The sequence below is a fragment of the Petromyzon marinus genome, chromosome 42 (genome assembly GCF_048934315.1).
Source record: "Petromyzon marinus isolate PM22_M1 ecotype Great Lakes invasive population chromosome 42, UKy_Petmar_22M1.pri1.0, whole genome shotgun sequence".
Lineage (NCBI taxonomy): Eukaryota > Metazoa > Chordata > Hyperoartia > Petromyzontiformes > Petromyzontidae > Petromyzon > Petromyzon marinus.
Genome location: NC_133708.1, coordinates 10,873,657 through 10,891,785, shown reverse-complemented (window position 1 = coordinate 10,891,785; position 18,129 = coordinate 10,873,657). Strand labels below are relative to the sequence as shown.

Below are 18,129 nucleotides of genomic sequence, written 5' to 3'. Positions count from 1 at the left end.
CACAAACTGCAGCGTGACCATCGAGGCGCACGTCCCAGCTCGCGAAAATTCCGAGGCGTGCAAATTTCGTTTGTTGCTGGCTCAATGCCTCCTTTTCAAGCTGCAGTCTTCGCAACTGCAACGCGGTATTTTTTTTTTATTATCGCAAATTAAGTTTTCCCGTGACTATTATTATTATTGCAGTCAGAAATGTGAGTTTTTACAGGGCAAACTAAAAAATCCTGGTCAGTTTTTTTCTGCAATTTCAATATTTGTGTTTGCTTGGTCGTATTTGTTGAAATGGGCGTCATTGGGTTTTGGTTAGAAAGTACAGTATAGCAAATATTAGTTTTTGAATATATCTATGGAAGGTTTTGTTGGTTCCACACATCGTAATTTTGTACTTCTTCGGTGTGTCTGGTTGCCAAGGCACACACGTGTGTGTGTGTGTCAATGCATGACATTTCATACTTTCTGGGGAATATTGGAATCAAGTATCCCAATTTGATAATTTAAAAAAATTACGGCAGTTTAAAAGTAACGCAAAAAACCCTTTCCATCTTGAGACATTGATAATATTCCACCTACTCCATCGGCATGCAATACATCTCACTCGGACGCTGTCCAAGTGTGGGCCTAAAAAGTCCAAGCGTCTGAAAGATTGCGATGCTTGTAAGAAATGACCGACACGCAAGTTGTCAACTTTTTCAGTGTTCCGTTTCGAGTAATTTTTTCCAGGACCATCAACAATAACGCCTAACTCCGAATCATCATTACGGCAATGTTGTCAGCATTTCTCTCCCCCGCCCAGTTTCCATATTGCATTGCCAAACAGTGTCTCTTTTGTTGCAGATTCAGAGCTGAACATTTGCTGATCGGTCTTCACTGGGTCGCCAGTTTGGCAGAGATCCTGTAAATAAAAACGCACTTCCCTCCGCGTTCAATAAAAAATGCCCATTCCTTAAGTCTGGCACCTTTGGGTAGAGGTGCAGGCGTGCGGGCAATAACTTTTGAACTGGTAAGCAAGCAAATTCATTTGATTTTCCCACATTGACCCGACTAATCGTTGAAATCATGCTCCTTCGCTGCGCTCAGCCACGTGAACCGCGGCTTTTTAAATTTCTTTTGGGGATCATTTGCTGTCAACTGCTGCACTTGCCAAGAGCAAGTGGGTGGCGATGCGTGATCTCGTGTGCAGATGGGCGCGGTTGTGCGCGAGGGAAGACACACGCGCGCGTGCGTGGCCCGCGCTCTCTCCGTGCGGCGAGCGTCGCGTTCGCCGGCCGACAAACGTCCCCGTCATGCGTCCGTCGCGTTTGTCTCCGTTGTCCTTCGCGGCCGACGCCTTTCGCGGTGCGCGGGCGGTTTCGTTGCGAGCGATATCGCACGTGAGCAATGCCGTCGGGGACAGACGTCTTTCCAAAGCGCGCACAGTCCTTTTGGAACGTTCTCTCCCACCACCACCCCCTCCTTCCCCTGTAATGTTTGTCTTGGGAGAGCCACGGAGCGCGTGGGATAATGGAATACGACGCACCGAGCGGGCAATCTCCTGGGTGCGGGCTTGACGTGAGCCGTTCACCGAGTCCGGGGAACTCCTCGCCGATCGCCGTGAGCTCTGCGCCCTCGTCTCTCTTTTTAGTTTGCGGCCGCGCAGGAAATGGATCGCGCAGTAGCAGCGCCATCGGCGGCGGCGGCACAACCGGCGGCCGCTCTGCGCCTGGTGCTCGTGGCGTTGGCCGCGCTGACGCTGGGAGCGAAGGAGAGTCGTGCGTATCCTCCGGACTGCGCGGGAGTGGTCTGCCCCCCAAACGACCACTGCATCGCAGAGAGCTCGGAGCCCCCCACTTGCTGCCCGGCGTGCCTTCAGTTGGGCTGCACCTGCCACGGATATCAGTACTATGACTGCGTCGCTGCCGGATACACAAATGGAAAGGTATTTCGTTCTATTCATCGCCTTTTGACCGCAGTTTCCCGAATGATTCTTCGTTTCAACAGCTTTGTGCACGGCCAAAGGCTAAACCTGGTCAGGGCTGTGGGAGTTCCTGTTGTCAAGAGGCACCTGTAGCTGATGTGCCTAAGACGTGTGAACGAATATAAAATTTGAATATTTTACAACCCCAAATAATTTAACAGAAATTCAACTTTCACGTGGCAAGGGAAAAAAAAAAAGTGAGTGCATAATAATGACGATAGCCCTTCTTCAATCCACTGCTGGATGAAGGCTTCCCCCGGCCATGTCGGTTATAGACGTAGTTTGGCCATTTTTCATCACGCCGGTCAATTCGTTGCCGGTTATAGAAATGGGGGTGGGGGATGTGGGGTGGTGGGACGTGGCACTCGCCACTGACATTAGCCGTGGCTGGGAGCGACACTTAAGCGGCGGGGTTCGTAGCCTTAGTGCGCGAACCAATGCACCACCACTCCTCCCACGAATTCGTAGGAGGCGTGTGAATTTGTTCATTCGTTTTTCCATTCCGCCGGATCAAATGCCTTTGCATGGTCTATCTTTACCATGCCGTATGAGCGTCGCTGAGGACGCAGTGTTTGACAGCTTTTAGTGCGTTCCACTCCTATGTTGAAATTACCGTGGTATTAAAAGCCCGGTCTCATGATTCTCAACAATCGACTATTGTGTCGTGCATGCAACCTGGTGCCCGTGGATGTTCGAACCCGAGTCGCCGTAGGAAACGCACGCACAGAATACGCCGCGCAGATAGGCGGGCAACCTACTTGCTGTGCTGTCTCGTTTAGAGACAGCACTCATTCTCTCTACAGGTGGGTGGCTCGAGCACCTTTACATTGAAGTCGGAATTTTTTTTGCCGTGTATCGTGGCCAGTATAACCAGCATCTCCTACCAAGCCTGTATGTAATTCTGTGTGTCGCCGTAAAAGTAATACCATGTAATAGCAGTTCTTTTGCGCAGGAGAGTTAAAATGAGGATCGAGCCTTGTTTTCAGGAGGGTTCCTGCATTTGAGATGTTACACCAATTTGATTCGTGAGTGTTTAGCGGGTGGGAGGAAGTTGGATAAAATGCATCGCGTACGAGGAGCTAACGCTAAAGATTCTTCAAACTTTCAAGAATACATTTCTGCAGGGTGGCTGGACTTAGCCGGCGCGTGGTGTAATGGTTAGCACGCTGGAGATCACTGGCTCCGTACAATCTGCCACCAGGGCAGTTGAAGCAATGGGACACGTTTCTTAAATCCCTGTGCCTCTGTCCGCTCAGCAGAATAGATGGGTTCACCGCAGTTGTGTGTGGTGGACCAACAGTGTGAATATTCCCACCACATTCAAGGTGTGTGGCCAGCATGGAAGAGCGGATAAATGCCCAAAAGAGAGACACTCCTTGAGCTTTCTCGAGTAGAGGCCCTTACAGCAGCAGCAGTGCCATGAGCAAACAACTGCAGGGCTGCATCGTCACTTTTTGTACTAAGAAATGACTATGCATGTATGCAGAGATTCGTTCGCACCGTACGTAGCCAACCGCGCTCATCGGAGGTGCGAGAGAAGAACAACACATTTCATTGAGACTACAGTTCTCAATGAAATGCTCACTCAAACGGATCGAATCACGGCGATTATAAATAGGCGTTTCAATGCGTGCGCGCAACTTTGCGCGTACGTTTGTGTAAGGGTGTTCGACATCCTTGGACAGCGTCTGTGAATGACACGTGGGGTGACTTTTCCTGCCACGAAATTTAGCACGCGAACGACGCATTCGCGCGAGCACCCGATGCTCCGTTTAGAAGTTTTATCTTATATTATGATATTATTTAATCGTAGAAAGAGAGATACAGTTGTGCGCTTAACAACGTAATGGAACGTCTGTCCCTGCGACTTGTCGATTGTGATAGCGTACGCGGGGAGAATGGGAAATTGTCGCAAAACAAATGGCAAAGTCGTGTCGGTGCGGGTCAAGTCGATTCTGGGAATCGTCACAGAATCGCCTCGTTCTGCAGGTCCTGCAGGTCGATTCCAACGTAATCGAACATCTCTCCGTGCGCCTCCGTCGTTCAAACCTGCGCGCCCCCTGCATGAAAACGACGGGAAGCGCAGCGTTCATCGCAGATAAAGCGAGGCGTTTATATACAGTGTGTATAGATACCATAACCACCACGAGGGGGAACTACTGTTTAAGGTTAACTGTGACGTGTCTTGCTAGATGGTGATTGGTTGGACGGTTTGAAAGAGAGCGATAAAGGCGTGGGGTCAGTTAAGTCGGTCAGAAGGGGAGCAGAGGGATTGGTTAGAAGGAAGGGATGGGCGGAGACGAGAGACGGGGAGGGGGAAGAGGAAAAAATGGAAGGGTGAGGGGTAAGTGGCGGGCCCTCGGGAGAGGGAAAGCAAGGGACTTGCGTTGGCTGGTGGTAGTGCACTGGACGTTGTTGTCGAGGACAATCAACTTAATCCAAGAAGTGTCGTATTTTGGAGTCCTTCATTACGCACGTAGGAATCCTGAACTTCTTTCGCACCGTACGATGCCGACCCGGTGCTGACTCAGCCTCCGTGCTTGGTGCGCGAGCAGGTGCCGGAGGGGCACGTCTACTACGTCGACGACGGCACCACGGCGTGCTCGTGCCCCGCGCGGGGCGGCTCCATCAGCTGCAGCTTCATGCCCTGCCCAGACCTCCCGTCCAACTGCATCGAGGTCCACCGGCCGCTCGACCACTGCCCCGTGTGCCTCCGCGCCGGCTGCGTCTCGGACGATGGCCACAATCACGACGCCGGATTCACCTTCCGCCTGCCAGGCTGCCGCGTCTGCCACTGCCCCCTTGGGGAATCGCTGCTCCTGTGCTACACCGTTCCGGGCTGCGACTCGGCTGGCGATTTTGCTGCCGCCGCCCCTCCTGTGGGCGATGGGGAGGGCGCTCGAGGGGATGACCGTGGCGAAGACAGCTACGGTGGTCGTTATGAGAATGCCGCTTCCGCTGCTGCTGTTGCTGGACGTGGTGGTGATTATAATGGCGGTGGCGACGGCGGTGGCGACGGCGATGGCTTTGCTTATGGCATTGGATCAGAGCCCTCGCTGGTGGACAACAAGGGAGGCAGGCGAGGGGATGACTACGGTAAAGATGGTGACGGCAGTCATTATGATAATGCTGGTGGCGATGGTGGCGATGGTTTTGCCTATGGATTTGACCTGGGACTCGCAGAGCATCCTGATTATCCATGGCATGCGAATGCCCTGCCCTCATATCCGTTGTACGGGGACGCGGATGCGAATTATCCAAGTCCCGATGTACATGACCCATCCTTGCCAAAACATCAGCCCCACCCGGTGAACCTGTCGGGCATACGAGTGCAGCCGAATCTGCATGTGCCGCTCGGAGTGACAAACGGCCTTCACGACCCATCAGTGAATGAACTGCCCCCTGTTAGATTTCATTTCAGTGAAACTCCCTCTGCAAAGGTACCTGAGTACGTTGACACTGCGCCCAACTTGGAGAGAAGTGCACAACTTGCAGGCAATTATGTGACTCGGTCAGAAGGGGAAAACGATGATGACAGGAGTGACGAGGAAGAGGGTAACAATCTTGATGGGCCGAGGGCATGGCACGGTGGAATTGTCCTTACTCGGGAGGTAGAAAACACACTTAAGTCTCCCGTAGTACCGGCCGCAGCGACAACGCCGACAGACGGCGGGAAAAGCGGTGGCATCTCGGAGCACGGAGAGATCGTAAACGCCAAGGCGCATGGCACAGCAGCCGCCCCGCACAGAGAGAAGCACGGACAACTCTCTCCTGAAGGTAATGGGCGCTTCGGCACGTGGGGCACCATCGGTCACGCGTTCGACTCGGACGCTGCCGGATGGATAACGGTCAAGGATGCCTCATCTGTGACCGGGACGGCGGCCGCCAAACAAGTGTCCGAGGTGCAAGCGACGATCGGATGGCACCGTGGCCAGAACAGAGGAGTGACCACCGAGTGGGCGCGGGACTTCAGCGCTCATGGCTCCACCACCACCGCCGCCACCACTGCCGCAGTCGCTCCTGCACCGCCTGATGCTGATAGCACAGGACCGCCGGCGCCAGCGACCATCTCTGCTCTCGGTGAGTCAGTCAAGAGCTGCCCTGTCTGTGAGAAATAATAATAATCTATTTCAGAGACACTATTTAGGAGGCAACAACATTTATTCTACACTTATGCAACACCATTATACACGGGACTAATGCACCTATCTCTCACTCTTGTTACACACGGGACTATAAGACACCTATCTCTCTCGCATACAGGATAACTATAATCGGTCGGGTCAGAGCAGCCAACGTACGATCTGACCGGCTTATATCCGCTCCGGCCACGCCGGAGCGGATATAAGCAGGGGCGGAGAAGCCGGCAGGGTTGCCGTCGTTTGAGGGCTGTCAAAGAGAGATGGGGCCCGCCCGTCAAGTCTTGGATCCTCGGTCTTTGGGCGTGAGAGAAGTCGTCCAGAGCCGGGCAACGTGTTAACTGGCCCAGCAGTTTATATAGTGTTCCCATGAGTGTTATGTAGCTAAACAGGGTGGTCACCACCCTTAGTTGTTATCCCGTCGAGTGTAGCCTTACCTGTTATGAGAGTGAATAAAACGTGTTGCCTCCATACTCAAGAGTGCGTCTCAATAGAACCCACTACACATCTATAGTGGCATAGCACTGGCTGCTGGCGAGAAAGGGGATCTGCGGTGTATGGCAGTTCCGACGTCAGCTGGCCACGATAGACACGAGATGGGGATATCTAGGGGGTAAAGGTCACAGAGGGGGGCCCAACGGGAAGCCTCGGGAACCCGCTAGAAGGTTCCAGAGAGGGGCGTGGCCGGGGCGGAGCGAGGCCACGCTGAGAGTAAAAGAAGGGCCCCTGTGGGGGACCTCGGGGCTGTTGTTAGAGTGGGATCCCCGTCGTGCTGCTCAAGATCGTCGTCGTTACCATCTCGTCGTCGCCATCGTCGCTGTCTGCTTCACTCGACATTGCGCTGCTAGATAGTTGTTGGCTGCCTCCGTTCAGCGCCGTCAGTGTTAGACGGTTAGTGTTGTGTATCTGCTAGCAACAGTAATAGTGTGTACCCACGTGGTGTTGTGTATCGGCTAGCAACAGTAATAGTGTGTACCACGTGGTGTTGTGTATAGGTTAGCAACAGTAATAGTGTGTCCCCACGTAGGGTTGTGTATAGGTTAGCAACAGTAATAGTGTGTACCCACGTAGTGTTGTGTATAGGTTAGCAACAGTAATAGTGTGTACCCACGTAGTGTTGTGTATAGGCTAGCAACAGTAATAGTGTGTACGCACGTGGTGTTGTGTATAGGCTAGCAACAGTAATAGTGTGTACCCACGTGGTGTTGTGTATTATCCCGATAGTGCTCGTTACATGAAAGTAGTGCCTCCAAGTCTTTCTGTGTCCGAGTTAGTCACTACACATCTGTAAAGAAGCTCCTTGGAGACGTCCATCATAAAAAAAGTCGACGTCTTTATTTTCTGAAAAATTACGAACATACATCTCCGCAAGCAGTCAGCCCCGACGTCTTCCACCTCGTTGCTTCACGATCAGTCAGCCCTGATGTCTTCCAGCTTGTAGATCCTGGTCCATGGGTAAGTGTGTCTACAGGATAGTGTCCATTGACTTACCACACAGTGATACTCAACATCATAATCATCATCAGCAGCAGGAGTCGCCTCTAACCTATTGCTACAAAAACACTACCACAGAAGTTCCTCATATCTGGGACCCTATTACCCTCAACCCTTATTGTCCACTAGAACTGTAGGGTCAGCGAATACTATTATCCGTGGCCCTATTCCTATATCCAATTACCACCCCCCCCCCCCGATCAGCTTCCCATTATCCGCAACGTGGAACAGCTTCCCATTATCCTCAACATTCTTTGGCACGAGAGTTCATCGGCGAGATTCATCCCATTACTCGCAAGTTTATCCACGTTAAGAATATATATACTTTGTGGATAACGCTCGCGGAAAAAAACTAATCTTTTAACGTTTGCTCGCCCTCAGCATAGGCGGATACGAGGAGTTCTATATTTGTTAAAGTTAGAAGCTGTAGACTGTTTTTTTTACATCACTGGCGCTGAGAAAAGTCTGGTTCAAACCCTCGCATGCAGCTATTTCACCCACAAACGCAATATTTGATCGTCTGAAAGAGGCCACTGTTTTACGGAATACTGTAACTTGGCGTGAAGGAGACCTCAATAAAGCAATAGTTGCACAAATCGCTTTGCGCGAACAGAACGTATAACATTTTTTTTTATATGGCTGTTACATTTTTAAGAAGGGAAAAAACCCAAAGTAAAATATTTCGATGAATAACTACATTTATTTATTTGCACTGCCCACCATAGCATTTGGAATTTGTTGTTTAAGTGTGACGCTTGAAGTTGTTCATATTAAACTGATAGCTATCATGCATTCAAATAATAACAAATATTATTACATAACCTGGATTTTCTCACTAAGCCTCAAGATTTTTGTTCAGGAGAGTCCTGCTCTGAGATTTTTTTGACTGCATTTTTTACGAGTGTATTTTTGCACGCCCAGTATATGTCTGGAGGATGTCGAGAAAAACCCATAGAAATGAATGGAAATCAAATACAATCCACCGAGGTGGGGACCGCGAAACGGATCGTGGATTGTTTTTTTTGTGGTAGTAATAGGGGAGGTGAAAGAAAGAACACAAGGAAGGGGATAGAAGGGACGGGGATGGTTGGGGGTTGGGTGGCAAAAGCTAAGCCAAGTGTCCTTCACCCCTTTTCACGGGGGGGGGGGGGTACTCTCGCTGATAAGACATCACCGGCACGAGAGCCGCCACACAATTCTGAAACCATTGGGGGCGTTTGACAGCAGCACGAGGACTACGGCGATGATGACGAGCGGGGTGTCCGCACTTGCTGTGCGTTGTCGGCGGGAGGCCGAACCGTCAAGGGCCGCACTCAGGGCCACCACCCGGTGGGCCACGGGGGAGGGGGGGAGAGGGGGGAGGGGGTTGGGTTTGGGGTCATTTGGCTCGCAACGAAGAGCAGCCGAGCTTGACAGGAGCCGTCTCACGCCGCTCTCGAGTGGCGTCTTCCCCCGCCACGCGGGATTCGCGCGCGCGGTTCCGCTAAAATCTCCCTCGCTTCCACGGAGTTTGGCACAGAGAGATGGGGGGCGGTGTGTTGGGGGGGGGGGGGGTGTTGGGGGGTGGCGGCATAAAAAAAACCGCACATGGCCGGTCGCGAGAGGCACGCGCGCCAAATAGAAGTGCGCCTCCCCCCAGCCCCCCAAGAGGTTGCGCAAGGCCCCACCGGGCCAGGCGATCGACTGCAGTGCTCGGCGGGGGGGGGGGGGGGGGGGGGTGAAAAGCGGCCTTGAAGCGGGGCTGGTGCCACCGTGAATGACCCCCTCCATCCAACTCCTTCCCCCTCCCCACTCCTTCCGCACCCCCCCCCCCAACCCCCCCCCCCCCCCCGGATTGGCGAGGGAGAAAGGCGGACGCTTGTTCGGAGTAACGGGACCTCTACCCAGTCGCTGGGTGCGTGTGTGCGTGCGTGCGCGCGTGTGTGTTCTTGTTTGTGCTAAACGATGTTGACCTGCCACGGGGTTTGGAACGTTCTCGAGGCGCGAGCTGCCCCACCAAAGGCACGCGCGTCGGACGTTTTCCTGACGCAGAGCTGACAAGGATGAATTATTGAGTAGGAACAGGCAGGAGTAAACAACAACAACAGCAACAACAGCAACAACAACAACAGCTAAAACCGTCGCACATCGCTGCGGCTTGCGGGGATCGCGCGCGGTGCTGTTCTCTGCCATCGTTAATGTGTTCAGTTTGTTGTCCCACCCCACCCTCTCTCTCTCGCCTGCACCATCCGATGAGCACGGTCGGATAGGTACGGTGCGAAATATAATTCTACACACATACACACATAAAGAGCTGACAGGTCACCACCGATGGTGATTGCATCAAGCCAAGTCTTGTCATCTCACGAAAAGCCACGCAGGCGAAATGTAACCTCTCTCTCCTCTTCAGTGGCCACCTAATGCATGCACTCCGCCTTCCGTGGGCATCATCACGCAGACTTATATATTCATATCTTAATTGAAGGGTGTGTTGAATTATACATTACACTTTGTATGCCGAAGCTCTGAAATAAGTGCTGAAATAAAGTTTTTTTTTTTTAATGTTGCGCCAAATACCGTTTCTCCGCAATGAGCTGTTTGAATTTGATTGCAACGTTGTAGATTTGGCACGATTTGCGTCCTTCCAACCCGGCACTCTAGAATCAGGTTATCCCTTCATAATCGTGAGCTTTCTCCAGGGAGCCTGGGTTCTCTAAACACAAACTAAGCACCGATGAATGGCATCCACCTTACGTTCAAATGCAGGATCCGCCTGAAAAAAATAACAATCTTAAGACTCAGTGAGGTTTTTCAGAATGAAAATGTAATAAACATAAATGTATAACTTTTTGGTTCTTTCGGTAAAGTCACGGAGAAATGAAATAAATTAAATAATAGAATACGACGTTTCGATTGCAACACAAGCAATCGTCATCAGGTACGAATGAATGAGAAAACAAACCTCGTGAACGTATTTAAGGCCTCGACACAGAGGCGTTGTTTCTCTGTGTGCCTATGTGTGTGTCTCTGTGTCTCTGTGTTGTCTCTCTCTGTTTATGTGTGTGTCTCTCTCTGTGTGTCTCTGTGTTGTCTCTCTCTGCTTATGTGTCTGTCTGTATGTCTCCGTGTCTGTGTTTTGTTTCTCTCTCTCTCTCTCTCTCAAATTTAGCAATCTTTGGAAGAACGTTAATCAACCAGGTAGGGTGTTGACTGTTATGTTAGCCGACTCTCCGTGTTGTATTGCATTATATTTCTAAGTTCACTAGCTTTGTTTTCTCATTCATTCGTACCTGATGACGATCGCTTGTGTTGCAATCGAAACGTCGTACTCTATTATTTAATTTATTTTCTTTCTACGTGACTTTACCGAAAGAGCCAAACATTAATTCCTGCAGTCACGAAAGTTCCAAATCAAACAGAAAGGTCTGTACGGATAACTGATTTCGCACCGCACGTAGCCAACCGTGCTAATCCGATATGCGGGGGCAGGACAACAAACTAAACACAAACGGGCAGTTCTAAAGAAATTCGTTTCAAAATCGAGATTTAAAACTGCGCATCTCAAGCAGCTTCCTGATATCGGAAGGGAGAGCGTTCCAGACGGCCGCAGAAGGCGCATCTGAAAGCGCGCAATGCGATGACCGCAGTTGGAGTGACGATGGCTGTGCTCCTTGACGAGATCAGAAAAAAGGTGCAAGTGGCTCGTGCTACTGCGATCGGGAAGACTCCCACTCGAGGTAGTTCTGGAGAGACCTTCTGAAGAGGAGACTTAGGCTGTCGCTTCCACGCTGGCGAAACGTCTTGGAGGAAGAGGTGACGGTGCCCACACTTTACACCCACCACGTGCGACCAGCCGATCATCTTCATTGCGGCAAACCCATTCACTCTGCTGGGTGAACGGTGGCGGTGGGAAGGGCGTGGTTGGGGTTTAAGGAACGTGAATAATGTCGCAACTGCCGCAACGGGAAAACTGGAAACCTCTGAATTGCGAGCCCAACGTGTTGACTATTATACCAACGCCATTGCGCGCATAACCAGTCGCGTTAGCATGTACACGCATTTTTGTTGTTGTTGTTATTCTTGTAGAAACGTCCCGACCGATTGTAACCCCTCGCACGCTTTCCCTCTACTCCCCTGCGCCCGTCTCTCTCTCTCTCTTCCTTTCCTTTCTGCGAACGGTGCGCCGACTAAACGGGTGAACTTCGTTCACGGACGGTGGCACTCGCTTGCGCGTGCATACAAAGGGGGCCTCGCGTGTGCTGCTCCATCGCGCACGAGGTCATGCCACCGGGAGCGACTGTCAGCCGATGGAACTGTTTTGTTTTTTTGTTTAACTCTTTTTTTATTTTACGTTAGCAGGCGAAAGGCCTCGACTGAGCTGCAATGCAGCTCTTTTTCAGAAGCGACCTGGCCACAAATGATAGCTCAGACGACGTGGCTGATGGTCACGTAGAAATATGTATGAGCCGCCAAATGCTCTAAACGCGCGATGTCGATTCTAAATACGAAGGGGGGGGGGAACAAAAACACCGGAGGACCCGGAGAAAAGTCCACGTGACCACGGGGAGAGCACGCTGACTCTTAAATACACAGCAGGCGTCAGGGTCGGGATCGAACCCACGACCTCCTGTATACCAGGCGAGGTAGTTAACATGCCCTAGGCACCGTGGCGCCCCCGGTTTACACGGGGAGGGGGCATGCGGTTGATGGCCACAGTAAATCATCATCGTAGTCCGTGGTACAGCTGATGAGGCATGAACACAGCGCACGCAATGCATGTGGGATAGTCAGCTCCATTGCCAATGTATTCATAAAGGTGTGTGGGTTAGATCGCTGTAAGTATAAATGTGTCGTCACCCTCCACCACCCGACACAACCAGTAAGGTTTGTCACGTAATCAACGCGCCAGTGATTTACTACTTCAACCCACCGGTGTGTTGGAGAGTAAATCCACAACATTTCCAATTTGAGTAGTTCGACGTTTCGCTGGTAATTACATCCAGCATCCACAACCTTACTGGCTGTGTCGGGTGGTGGAGGGTTACGACACATTTATACTGACAGCGATCTAACCCAAAAACCTTTATTAGCAATAATATTTGTCGACAAAGCCTACGTTTTAAATTGACAATGTATGTGGAACTTCTTTTGCGCCATACATGACCAACCGTACTAATCGGCGGTGCGGGATTAATCCTACAGAAATGTGATTAAGAATTAAAAAAAATAATTTGGCAGTGGAATAAAGAATGTTCATGACTAACTGCATAGTTAATAGTGCATTGATACGAATGTAACGTTCATACGTGAATTTAAATAATCACAATAGATGCGGTTTTTTAATGTAAAATATATATTATTCACAACAAGCCTGTTGGTGAATGAACTACATTCACAGGATTGTGAATGTAATAAATTCACCGACAAGAAGTCAATACAATCATTTAATAAAATCAAATAATAAATATAACACGATTGTTAACATTGCTCTGGGACGCTGCTGCAGCTACGCAGTGGCCGCGTGACGGACCCGCGATCCAGAAGGGGGTCACAGACCCGATCCAATCTCCAGGCGCGGCAGCTGTTAAACGACCGTGCGAGTTTCTTAAACCCGCCTCCCTCCACCTCTCTCTCTCTCTACCTCTGTCCATCCAACAGCATGAGTCCACCACCGCCACCACCTCCACGAGACGTCAATGGGTGAGGTCCAGCCACGTGCGTCGATTGCCTCAGCTCACGGGGGGGTGGGGGACGGTCCGGTGTGTGGGGGGGGCTCCCAAACGTGAACGCGAGAGGACGCCGCGTGTCCTGGCGTCACGGCCTCTCACGTGCACACTGAGGCCCCTCTATGTGTCTGTGCCCAGCAAGCAACACACGCCCGCCCGGAGTAACGCGTCGATTGTGAAAGTGTGTGGGGGGGGGGGGGTGGTGGTGGTAGAAAAAACATCTCAAAGTGCCCCGTGATTGCACGGGTGGCTAGGTCGTGAGTCAACTCCGTGGCCAGGCGGGCAGCGACCAAGCACTAGCGCTGATCGGCGTGGTTGGTGGTGGTGGTTGTGGTGGTGGTTGGTGGTGGTGGTGCCGGGAGTAGCGCCGCTTTGCCATGGGGAGCCACTGGCGGCGAGCTCTGCTCGTGCCGTGCGTCGCGCTCTGGCTCTTCCTACAAGCAGGTACATTCCACGTTCCCGTGCCAGGAGGGCGGCGGCGGTTCGAGGGTTGCTCCGTTACCACTCCGGTAACGCAGCAAACCTCAATCCCGATTCGGACGCCTGTTGTAGATTTAAGAGTCAGCGCTAGCGTGTGAGCGCCAGCGCTCGGGAGATGAACGTATCGCTGAAAACAAATCCTACTTGTCATTGCACTGCTGGATGGGGATCTCACCGTGCCCCTTTTAATGGGGGTTGTTTGACCATACTTCGCCACGTTGGTCTTTGCAGGTTGGCGCAGGGCGGTGCCCAGAACAGGTTTAGATATTGACGTTAGCCGAGGCCGCGTATCCAACTCAGGTTTGCCAGCTGCGTAGGGCAGTGCGCCGTGCCACCGCTGCACCCAAATACACTACGTACATCACGTTGTATAGTTTTCAGCGAGCAAACAACCTTGCCTGATTTATGCTCATTCATTAATTTATCGCATCAAAAAGAGTTTAGTTTTCCGCTCCCGAAGCTTTCGTCAAAGTCCAATTTAAACAAAGCCATATCAAATCGGCGGTCACTTATCACAGTCGTTCCACCCGCTTGAGAAGGGAGGCTTCATCACGAGGACCGCGGTGGCTAGGAGATGTTCACTACCTCGCCTGGTTTACAGGAAGTCGTGGGTTCGATCCCAACCCTGACGATTGCTGTATATTTGGAGTTTGCGTGTCTCTCTCTCCCGTGGTCGCGTTGATTTTTCTCCGGGTCCTCCGGTTTTACCCTCCACATTTGGAAACATGCATTTTAGATTGTTTGGCTGATGTACATTTCCACGTGACAAGCCGCTTCGTGCGGCTATCATTTGTCAATAGCCAGGTCGCTTCCGAAAACAAGCCATATAGCTCAGTAAGCCTTAGCTGGTAAAATAAAAAATGTTTTAAATATTTTTCATATGGATGTCAGTGATCTACAGACAAATTGTCTGATTCAGATATTAAATGTGCCGTTCGTCACTTCAACATTTGCCAACGACACAGCTAGGTTAAGTTTAAAACGCTGGAGGGGCTGATCAAATCGGCGGTGTGCGGTGATGAAAAAAGTAAGAATTTGTGTCCAGGTCGCTTCTGAATTTTTTTTAGCTATGCAGCTCAATGGGCCTGACCTGCTACAATATTTCTATTTTTAGTTTTTCACGACCAATATTATTCATAATAAGGGTTTTTTTGTGTTACATCGCCCCCCAAAAAAGACGCGATCCAACCCCCCCCCCCCCCAAAAACCGCTTATCGCGAAAAGTTTTTGTTTATGTTTATTCACGACGCGACAGGGAACGCGACGCGTCTTGCTCTTCCTCCTCTTTGATTCGTAATACCCCCAACCCCCCCTCCGCCCCCCTGGCCTGCACCTCCTGCCACAGCTTCTCTGGAGGAGCTGATCGGGAGCTGCTGCGACGAGGGGCGATCGTGGGCGATGGCCACGGGTCACTGCGTTGACGTGGCCTCGAAACCTCGCGGAGTCACGGAAGAGTGCAGGTTCAGCGCCACCGCCACCACCACCACCAACCCTCCGTCCGCACCGATTTGCCCGCTCCACACCGCTGCCGTTGTCACCACTCGTCGTCGTGGGCAGTGCAAGCGTAGTTGGAACATTGTTGTCGTTCGCAGACGCCGCGATCATCAGCCAGTGGCAGAAGCAGCAGCAGCATCATCAGCAGCATCATCAGAATAATTATTATTATCATCATCAGCAGCACCATCATAACTACCAGTCTTTACCATCATCATAATCATCAGCAGCACAATCAGATATACCAGCCTTCATCATCATCAGCAGCAGCACTATCACCATCATAATCACCAACAGCACCATCATAACAACCAATGTTCACCATCATAATCACAAACAGCACCATCATAACTACCAATGTTCACCATCCTTTCTGTTTGAAGCATGCTGCGAACTGCACGATGGCTTACAGCCCATTGCCAGTTGCGCTCATGGGATCGATATATAAATTGATAGGTCGGGGGCACGGCCGTCTCGGGGGGGGGTGGGGGTGTGTGTGGGGCCGCGGGGCAAACCCCACGGTGGTTGTGCCGTCCGACGCCTCCAAACCAAACCGGAAGTATCTCATCTGACATCTTGACGTCGAAGCGCGTCCCCCCCCCCTACCTCACCGCCACACCAAAGTGCGGGGCCCTGGGCGGTCGCCCCGATTCGCCGTGCCCTCCCTAGGGACGACGCAGGGCTGGGGTTCGGTTAAAATCGCCGGTGGCGAAACGCGTCTTGTTGACGGGCAGTTTGCGCGGGGTGTGGGGGGTTTGCTCTACGGGCGTTCCGGTTTCCTCCCACGCACAAAAACAGAAAGAACTCAAATAAGACATTGGCCAAACTCTCCCAGCGGTGGGGCCCTCTTTTACAAAGAACGCTTCCGTAATGTACTCGGCTGGACTCTCTCTGTACAGGGTTCATTGTTAGGCTACAGAGTTTCAGGCCAACGTTTAAGTAAACAGGCAGACAAAATGTCCGCGTAAATTTGTTTATAAAAATTCTGTCAGCAGAGGAACAACAACACTAAATCCCATCCCACCAGAGAACTACTTGTCAACCCTGAACAATCACCACAACGTGTTTCCCATTGATTTGAGGTTTTTTTTTTTCGGCGTGACAACCAGCGCCGGATTATCCTCGTAGCAAAAGTAGCAATTGCTACAGGCCCCGCACTCGCTGAATCCGGCACTGGTGACAAGCCAGTTGCGATGGTATCAATGTTGAGATGTTGGCTCGCAGGGCTTACGGGAACCAAGGACGTGCAGGCGCAGGCGGTGTCATTTGATTGCAGGGGATGTCCATTCCGTGTCAATTCGCTCGTGGCCAGCTACAGATGCTGCCGCCCGTCGCTTCGTAATGCGGTTAGGCGCGCTGTCTATACACTTACGTACGGCTCGGCACAGTGACGTGCTGCGATTGTAATTCCATGGACGGCAGAGATTGATGACACCAGCATAGGTAATAAAGATTGGACCTCTGTTGCTGCTGCGATGATGATGATATAGTGTTATTAATGATGGTGATGCTGACGACGATGATGATAGTGTGGACAGTGCTGCTGCTGCTGCTGCTACTTATCACGATGCCAATGTGCTATTGATGCTGCAACCAATGATGATGAACGTGCAGAGAGTGCTATTGGTGATGGTGATACTGATGCAAGCAACCCTATTGACGGTGATGACACAGCTGCTGCTGTTTCTATCGCTGCAAATAATGTTGCTGCTGCTGATACTGCTGTGACTGCTGCTGCTGCTGATGATACTGCTGTTGCTGCTGCTGATGATGATACTGCTGTTGCTGCTGCTGATGATGATGATATGGCTGCAGGATCACGCAGGAGCAGTGCTGCCTTGCTGCCGTGCAGGAGTCACAGTGCGGAGCTGGGATCTCTGTGGCCAAGAGGGGCGGTTTCTGCACCGCTGAGCCTTTGGATCCGTGTGGGGCTGTGCATTACAAGGTGTTACAGCCTCCATCGTCATCAGTAACATGTCCGCATCACCGTCATCATTGTCACCACCACTACATCATCATCGTCATCAGTAGCATATCTGCATCACCGTCATCATTGTCACCACCACTACATCATCATCATCAGTAGCATGTCTGCATCACCGTCATCATTGTCACCACCACTACATCATCATCGTCATCAGTAGCATATCTGCATCACCGTCATCATTGTCACCACCAACACATCATCATCAGTAGCATGTCTGCATCACCGTCATCATTGTCACTACCACTACATCATCATCGTCATCAGTAGCATATCTGCATCACCGTCATCATTGTCACCACCAACACATCATCATCAGTAGCATGTCTGCATCACCGTCATCATTGTCACCACCACTACATCATCATCGTCATCAGTAGCATATCTGCATCACCGTCATCATTGTCACCACCAACACATCATCATCAGTAGCATGTCTGCATCACCGTCATCATTGTCACCACCACTACATCATCATCGTCATCAGTAGCATATCTGCATCACCGTCATCATTGTCACCACCACTACATCATCATCAGTAGCATGTCTGCATCACCATCAGCATTGTCACCACCACTACATCATCATCGTAATCAGTAGCATATCTGCATCACCGTCATCATTGTCAGCACCACTACATCATCATCAGTAGCATGTGTGTGCATGGACACCATCATCATTGCCACCATCATCATCATCACCATTATGACCTTCACAACTTCTTAAAAAACTCAACACATGTTTCCAGGCAGTGGACTTCCTTCATAGGCTATGGTTATGAATAAGGACCATTGCCCGAAATATCATCTCTTTCACGTGTTTCCTCTTTCGGACAGCGTCGTCCACATTATGTGTTGAGTTCGTATCATTCGGGGGGCTTGT

At 51.1% G+C, this 18,129-nt stretch overlaps 1 protein-coding gene across 4 annotated transcripts in view; it reads left to right on the top strand.

Moving 5' to 3' along the window:
• Nucleotides 1-443: 443 nt before the first annotated feature.
• Nucleotides 444-18,129, top strand: part of LOC116951145 (fibulin-2-like) — a 51,293-nt gene continuing 33,607 nt past the window's right edge. For 2 of the 4 annotated variants that reach the window (XM_032969603.2, XM_032969602.2), the window contains exons 1-4: nt 445-1,912; nt 4,507-6,031; nt 15,115-15,229; nt 17,079-17,208. In XM_032969603.2, the coding sequence (XP_032825494.2) occupies nt 1,637-1,912; nt 4,507-6,031; nt 15,115-15,229; nt 17,079-17,208 (2,046 nt within the window). In that variant the 5' untranslated portion in view covers nt 445-1,636. Of the gene's footprint in view, nt 1,913-4,506; nt 6,032-13,526; nt 13,734-15,114; nt 15,230-17,078; nt 17,209-18,129 lie in introns of those variants that run through there. The other 2 variants (XM_032969606.2, XM_076073514.1) reach the window with 2 other exon arrangements.